Raw genomic sequence first — 8,196 nt, 5'->3', positions numbered from 1 at the left:
GTCGTTTAGCTTAGCTTAGCTTAGCATCAAGACTGGAAACAAGTGAAACAATGTTAAAAGGTTACAAATAAAATTTGCCTATCAAAAAGGAAACACTAATGAAGCTCAGTATTATATCTATCAGGAACGTCATCTTTCTTATTTATTCACAGTTCTCTGTTTTTCTAATCAGCTGATTGTGGGCATATATATATATATTCAAAACATCTGGAACAAAGTCCCTCAAAAGGATGACAAATGGTATAAATAAAACAAAACCTTAATCAAAGGTAACTGATAAAATTACACCAACGCACAATTTAATAGCAATGTCCAAAAAAGGATCAAATACACATAATAGCAAATATATATGTATATTTATATACAGGCCTGGGACCGGACTCCCACCGACGATATGTGTCTAGTTCCGCCTCCCCCACCAGCCGCAGCAGCAGCTCCGTGGGCCCCTAACCAACTGAAAGCGATGGACGAGCAGTGACCCAATCTATTGACCAACCTGTACTGGCTTTTTGTGAAGGGATACTTCCAGACGACTTCACAGATGCAGATGAGTACTGATACGTGTCTTACATGAACACTCATGTGGTTGACAGCCTGCTGCTGCTTTTCATTTTCACCTGTATCAAGACCTGGACAATAGAAGCTACAAAACTAACATGTAAATCATGAAAGACTAATAAGTCATTGCTAGATGATAATAATATGTAATATAATCTATTTTAATTAAACATTTCTCAAACACACTGACTCACTTTGATCCCTAGCCCTGTTGGGCTCTGAACCTACCCTGGCTGTAACGCTAACCAGACATCAGTCTCCGTGCGTTAACCCAACCGAGGAAGTTCTTGAGTTGCAGCCAATCAGCGGCAGGGTATTGGCGGGCCTTAGCTCATCTAAGGTGGTTGGGAATAATGAGGCACTGTTGATACTTGCACATAATTCGGTGTTTCAGGTTTTGAATGTCCTACTACTGACACACATCCGGACTCTACAGTACAAGTACGCTGTAAAAATAAATATATATTTAAAAAAACTGTCTTTACATCTATAGAAAAATTTAAAATTTAATTTAGCAAATCATCCTCAACCATTCTACCCATTGGACTCCCCCAGAGCTTTTTTAATTGGTGCTTGGAAACCTGTATTTCTTTTGAGATTGTTTGAGATATTTATGAAATAATTGCAAGGGACATTAAGGCTTCGGCAACTGGAAACCCTGTGATGACAGCTGTGCCTGCTGATGAGAGCCTATAAACTCCTTCAGGCTACTTGATGGGAGGTTTATTGAAAAAAGAAAAGTAAATGAAGGGAAGTAAATAAGTAGTAGTTTAAGATAGAACCTGATCTACCTGTCCAGCCCCAAGGCACAAGAATGGACAGGTTTCATACAACATTTGGTGTTAAAGCTCAGCTTTGTTGGATTTATCCAAGAAAAGAAGAAGACAGCAAAGTGATTGAGACGCTGTTACCTAAATAAGAAACATTCAAACTTTCACTCAGCATCACAAATACACACAAAAATAAAAAAAAAATCAATTGAAGACACTCTATCCCACAAAAAAATATTTATTAACTCATATCATTTGCTCAAAGATTGAGCACCGCAAGATCTACGGTCCGCTGTGGAAGTCGGAGTTAGGCCCTCTGACCCTTGTGAACATGGCTCAGGCGGACCTGATAGAGCAGGTTTTGAGGCAGGATGGGAAACATCCGATCCGGACCGACATGCCCTTCTTGAGGTTGTACCAAGAGATGAGGAACCAGGCCTATGGACCCCTGACCGAGTGAGTGTACCTCTCTTAGCTTTACCTTTGTCTCTCAGGCCAGTCAGAGGACAAGTCCAACGACACTTTTTCCAAAAATTTTCACTGAATATCGGGTCTAGAGAGACGATTTAAAACTTATCAGAAAATGATTCTGATTCGTAAGAAAACATTTAGAAAATAACACAATTATGTTGAGCTCGACAATGCATTTTTTTTTAGAAGGGTCTGTGTCCAGTAGGACTGTAGATGCAACCTAAAGCTTAATAGATTGAAAAATCACTTGAGCTCCATTGTCAAATAGCCTTTTTACAATCTTAAAAAATGTTGCATTGTCTGACAGTACATGGTGTGCATCACTCCCCCGATGCTTTTCATTTATAAAAGTGCTTGCAGTGGGTCAGGTGGACATCCAAGAATTAGTAATGATCAGTTTCTTTGCTTTAAAAGCTAACACACAAGATTTTAAACAACCAACAACTATTTGATGTGTAAATGTAGTGTCTTCACTTCTGCCTTGTGAATGTTTTTTTTCTTTAACCCTAGAACACTATTGACAATTAGTAACACCATCACTAATGTCGGGTACATTTTACCTGATATAATACACCTGATAAAACATACCTCTCATAAAAATATATTAATGTACAACAATACATGGCAATTTGAAGTACTCTTCTTTTATATTCCCTGATATAACATCTCAGAAAACGAAAAAAGGTATCATGGGGGGGACCATATAAAAAGGCTCTAAAATTTGTGAAAAATTAATCAATGACAATATACAATGACAATATACACATTAATTATTACTATAACTAAATAAAATAATTAACAAATTAAATTAAATAACGTAAATAAAATACACTTTACATAAATTAGACAATCTAACGTACGTGTTGGATATTAAGAAAATAATACAACAGGACATACATAAACTCACATACCTGCAGTTGTGGAAACAAACAGTGTCTGCATGAAGTTACTGCGTGCTCGTCCCCTGTACAACATACATAGCGTTACTTAGCTTTCCCCTAACAACACAATGTACGCAGCAAACACACCTCTTCATCATCCCCCCCCCCGTCGGACAATAAAGTCACACTCTCTCTCTGTGTGTTGTGTTGTGAGTTTCTCTGTAACCGGTCGGGCCATTTTAGTGCACTTGTGAGTCCCTTTGTGGGAAACTGTTGGTCCAACCCCTCCCGATGGTTGTGCTAATGTTTTTGCTGCTATGTTAAGTAAAAAAAAAACATGAACTGAAGTCAATATTTGATTTGGTACATCTTCAGGGCAGCAATATGGAATTTCTTTAATTTTTAAAAAAAAATATTTAGCCAATAAGCTTAACCAGTAGTGCCTCTGGTTATGTGTTTAGGAGCCACTTTCACCTAATTTCATAATGTCAACAGACTGTAGGCCCCAACCGAGTGAGCGCACTCATGTAGTGTGGAGGTGTGGCCATGGAGGCAGTGGAAATGCTAGTGCTATTGCGACATGTACTGTATATCATTTGCCCCATAGAATACTTAGGGCAGTTTTTATCAAAGTTTTCATTTTAACAAAGACAAATCCCATACACTGAACATGGATAACGTTGCATTTCCACTTCCTCCCACTATCCAGAACTGAAGCCAAAATATCCCAGCCATCTTTCGCCCAATGCTGTGATATTTGAGCCAGTCTCAGCTATATGGGGGTGGAGCTTTGGTATCAAGGTATCGACCTATACACTCCTGATCAAAATCTTAAGACCAGTTAAAAAATGGCATGAATTTGCATTTTGCACTGTTGAATCTTAGGAAGGTTCTAAGTAGAGTTTCAAAATGCAAAAAGAAGAAATGGGAACAAGAGCCCAAAAGTTGTGAGCAGGCAATTTATTGAAAATAACAATTTAACTGAAGTAGGCTGTTCATCAGCTGATCAAAAGTTTAAGACCACAGCTAAAAAATAAAATAAAAACTCCTAAAACAGAAATGAAAGTGTCAAAAACTGACTCAGTAATGAGTAGCTCCACCATTATTGTTGATCACTTCAAAAATTCGTTTTGGCATGCTTGATGCAAGTGTTTCCAAAAGGCTAGTGCGAATGTTGCGCCAAGTGGTGAAGATGGCTTCACGAGCGGCATCCACTGTCTGGAACTGAAGTCCATTTTTGTAAACTTCCCTTGCCATCCATCCCCAAATGTTCCCACCCAGGATGGTCCAAAAGAGTGATGTTATTCTCCTGGAAAATAGTCTTGGTCAGACGGGCATTGTGAATTGGAGCGTTGTCCTGCTGAAAAACCCAGTCGTCACAGACGAGGGCCCTCAGTCATGAGGGATGCCCGCTGCAACATCTGTTATGGCCAGCCCAGTTTATTAAGTTAAGTTGGCTGGAGATTTATAACTTATTCTTGTTATGTGTTGTTATTGTTTACTCACCTCTCCTCTCGTTTCAGACTCCTCACTCCCTCGCTCGTGTGTGTGTTCCACCTGGGTGATTGTCAGCTCCTCCCTGATTGTTTTCACCTGGTCCTCATCACCCGGTGTATTTAGTCTGTGTGTTCCTGTGTGGCGTTGCCAGTTCGTCTTTGTTTCTCAATGTTCCTAGCGTTCCAGCAATTCCTCCTGATAGCCTTCCTGTTACCGATCCCTGCCTGCTTAACGGTTTACGTCTCTGCCTTTTCCCTGCCGGATACCCTGCCCTGTGATCGACTGCCCTCCCGTGTACCGACCTTGGACTGAAACGATTACGAACTCTGCCGCTGCCTGTCTCCTGTGGATTATTGTACCCATGTTTGGACTGCCGTGACGTGTACCAATATTCTACAGTAAAGCTGGTTAATTGCACCTTCTTGTGTCTCCGAGTCGTGCGATTGGATCCACACACCTGTCTGCACTCCTTACAACATCTCCACATAGCCAGCTGCTGTTTGACGCCCCTGCACAACCTGGAGCTCCATTGTTCCATTGAAGGAAAAAGCACCCCAGATCATGAGCGAGCCCCCTCCACTGTGCCGCGTAGAAAACATCTCAGGTGGCATCTCCTTGTCATGCCAGTAACTTTGGAAGCCATCAGGACCATCAAGGTTAAATTTTTTCTCGTCAGAGAATAAAACTTTCTTCCACCTCAGCGCCGGTGAGATTTTTTTGGGTCTACCACTTGATTTTTTTGTTCCATAACCCTGAGGATCTTTTAAGAAATGCAAAATGACTGTCTTACTGCGTCCAACCTCAGCAGCGATGGCACGTTGTGAGAGGCCTTGTTTATGCAGTTCAACAATCCTACCATGTTCAAAGACGGTGAGTTTTTTTGCCTTTGCCATCAAGAGATCTTCACAGTGTGATTACTTGACAGGAAATGACATGGAATCCAAATTTTTGCACAGATTTTGGCTTTTAAAGGCTGTAGTCTTAAACTTTTGATCAGCTGATGAACAGCCTATTTGAGTTAAATTGTCTCTTGTTCCCATTTCTTCTTTTTGCATTTTGAAGCTCTACTTAGAACCTACCTAAGATCCAACAGTGCAAAATGCAAATTCATGCAATTTTTTAACTGGTCTTAAGATTTTGATCAGGAATGTACATGTGCACAGGCAATAGCGAGTCAGTCGCAGCTGTCAATCATGACGCTTCCCTCTATTTTTACAACATCAAATAACTAAGTAAAACCAAACTGGGAAAATATGCACTTGAACATGCATCAGTGTGACAAGAACTACCTAAAATGACCGAAAACATTTTTCAGATAAATGTTGTTTGGCTCATGCCCAGATCTGCAAGAAAACCTCTTGGGGTAATTTACCTACGCCCAAGAGAATGTCTACCATTATGAATTGAGCGGCCATTTTTCGTGATTTGAAGCCTTGTACCATAACGGACTTCCTCTGCGGAATTAATCTTTGTGTGCAATCTAGTGACCTCCACAATGAGATATCATAGAAAAGATTGGGTTTTCTTTTTAGGGCATGCACATTTTAAATTCATTGTACATGAACAGATCTGCCCCAAACTGGAACTGGAGCCTCATTTCCACTTATTATCCTCCTCTTTTTAGGATTGGGGCCAACTGGCAGCGGACCCGCAGTATCCTGAACCCGTGGATGTTGATACCCAAACACTGTCGATCTGTCAATCATTTCCTCAAGGAAAGCCACTCCCACTCCCACTGAAAACCCCCCGAAAAGTAATGATTTCAATGAATGACGGCTACGAGTTAAGATGATAAAGCATCCAACTTCTTCTCTTCAACCTTTCTAGATGGTTTATATCTTTATTATTTATTAACAATTCTATGCCAGCCTGGGAGTTGACAGTGCAAACAATCTCACTGCAGTTGTCCTTGACTCTTTCACTCCTGCATCAGATCTTACAGCTTTAAATGAGTTTTACTTGAGTGTTTTGTTACTTTTGTAACTTTATGTAGTTGGAGCAGAGAATTAACTGTCTGGAGAGGAAGTGAGCGTGCTGTCATTCAGGCGTTTTCACTCTGGCACGGCTGCACAGTCATTTGGCCTTGACCGCTGAATAGATACAGGGAGATAAACTGTGGGGTTGATTCCAGCGTTTGCTAGAATCACATAGGAAGGATTAGGTTCATTACATGACCTCTAACCAAAGACTTTGTTACAACAGCTTTAAAAAACCCTCCCTCAGGCATGATCAATGTTAGAAACTCGGGTAACTCTGTAAACATGCTTGTTTACTTTCTTGCTGAGAGTTAGACTAAAACCGACTCTGCGAGCTAATATTGGAACAGTAAGTATGAAGCTTTGTTTAAACACTGACATTAAGGAAAGAGCCCACGGCTCCACCTACCAGTCCTTTTATCAGCATTTTCAACCAAGGAGGATATGTTTTACATTTTTGTTTTTTGTTAGTCAGTGGATTTTTAAAGTCAATTTTAGCCACTTAGTTGGCTCGTGGAAATCTAGTGGAAAACCTGCAAATCTATTCATAATATTCATAATGACTTTATATTCCTTTTATTTACATTTTTTTGAATGTAGGTATCTGTTCAGTGTTGTTTGAGACACGTATGGGCTGCTTGACCGAGGTTTTGCCTGAGGAAACCAAAAAGTTCATTACCTCCGTTGGGAAAATGTTCCACCTCAAGCAGGTCGTGATCCTCTTCCCCAGGTCCCTGTGGCCCTACCTTCCCGCTTGGAAACGGTTTGTGTCAGTCTGGGATCACCTCCTCAAAGTCGGTAACCTAAGCAACGGCAGCCTCCGAAGATAAAGTGGAGCATGTTACAACCCCCTTAATCACTGATTTTCTTTGAGTTCACCTAAATTAACTTTTTTCTATATTCCACATCATTATGCAAATAGATTAGATTAGATTAGATTCAACTTTATTGTCTTTAAAAAGTACTTATACACCGAAATGCAGTTTAGCATCTAACCAGAAGTGCAAAAAAAAAGGCAGTAAAAGTGCAGAGTATTGTGCGTATTTAAAGTGGAATGTAAATAAATAAGATATGTACAGTAAGAAATATATATTGGATAGCACAGTATTAACAGGTATTGTCTGATATAAGAACTATGAGCAAGATAACTATATAAAAATATATGAATATGAATATACTGTAGGATAATACAGTAGTAAAAAAAGTAACAGTGTAATGCAAATGTTCAAATGTTCAGTGCCATCAGGGCCAACAGCCTTACGTGCGTTGATCCTGCTCAGTGCAGCACACATGTCGATGGAGGAGAGTGTGAGGGGCTGGTGGTCTGTATTGAGCACAGCCTTGATAGCCACCTCCTGGTTGTCCCTGTCAAAACTAGCATAAAAGCTGTTAAGCTCGTCAGGGAAGGAGGCATCGCGGTTTTGGGGGGTGGTGTTGGTGGGTTTGTAGTCAGTTAAAGCCTGGATGCCTTGCCACATACGTCTGGGGTCGGAGTTGTTCTCTAAGTGCTCCTCAATCCTTAGCGTGTGGCAGTGCTTGGCCTTCTTGATGCCCCTCTTCAGGTCAGCCCTGGATGAACTGTAGGCCTGAGCATTACCTGATCTGAAAGCGGTGTTTCGTGCCTTCAGCAGTAGGCGAACCTCTTCGTTCATCCATGACTTCTGGTTAGGGAATGTAGTTATAGGTTTGAGGGTGGTGACACTGTTGATGTTGGTGTTGATGAAGTCCAGAACGGAAGAAGCATAGGAGTCGATGTCCGTGTGTGAGTCCAGTGTGGCCTGAATGGCAAACACCCTCCAGCCTGTGTGTTCGAACCAGAGCTGAAGTGCAGTGTCTGCTCCCTCTGGCCACACTTTAACTGTCCTCACTGTGGGTTTCACACGTTTGATAAGTGGTGTATATTTGGGGAGTAGGAACGAAGAGAGGTGGTCAGACTGTCCTAGGTGTGGAAGGGGGATGGCTTTGTAAGCACCAGCCATGCTGGTGTAAACATGGTCCAAACTCTTGACTCCTCTCGTTGCACAGGAGACATGTTGGTGGAAT

The 8,196-nt window shown here is 41.1% G+C and overlaps 1 protein-coding gene across 1 annotated transcript; it reads left to right on the top strand.

The window, feature by feature from the left end:
• Window positions 1-570: 570 nt before the first annotated feature.
• Window positions 571-5,916, top strand: LOC128425216 (sterol 26-hydroxylase, mitochondrial-like). The gene is made up of 4 exons (XM_053411749.1): window positions 571-658; window positions 765-871; window positions 1,543-1,784; window positions 5,802-5,916. The coding sequence occupies exons 1-4, from the start codon at window positions 571-573 to the stop codon at window positions 5,914-5,916; spliced, it is 552 nt and encodes a 183-aa protein (XP_053267724.1).
• The last annotated feature ends 2,280 nt before the right edge of the window (window positions 5,917-8,196 follow it).

This window comes from Pleuronectes platessa, chromosome 19 (assembly GCF_947347685.1).
Source record: "Pleuronectes platessa chromosome 19, fPlePla1.1, whole genome shotgun sequence".
NCBI lineage: Eukaryota > Metazoa > Chordata > Actinopteri > Pleuronectiformes > Pleuronectidae > Pleuronectes > Pleuronectes platessa.
The sequence above is the reverse complement of the archived record's forward strand: the minus strand, read 5'-3'. Positions and strand labels throughout refer to the sequence as shown.

Coding starts and splice junctions, on each gene's coding strand:
- LOC128425216 (XM_053411749.1), top strand. CDS start 571: ATGAACACTCATGTGGTTGACAGCCTGCTGCTGCTTTTCATTTTCACC. Junction 872..1,542: donor TGCAGCCAATCAGCGGCAGG/GTATTGGCGGGC, acceptor AATCAATTGAAG/ACACTCTATCCCACAAAAAA. Junction 1,785..5,801: donor GCCTATGGACCCCTGACCGA/GTGAGTGTACCT, acceptor TCCTCTTTTTAG/GATTGGGGCCAACTGGCAGC.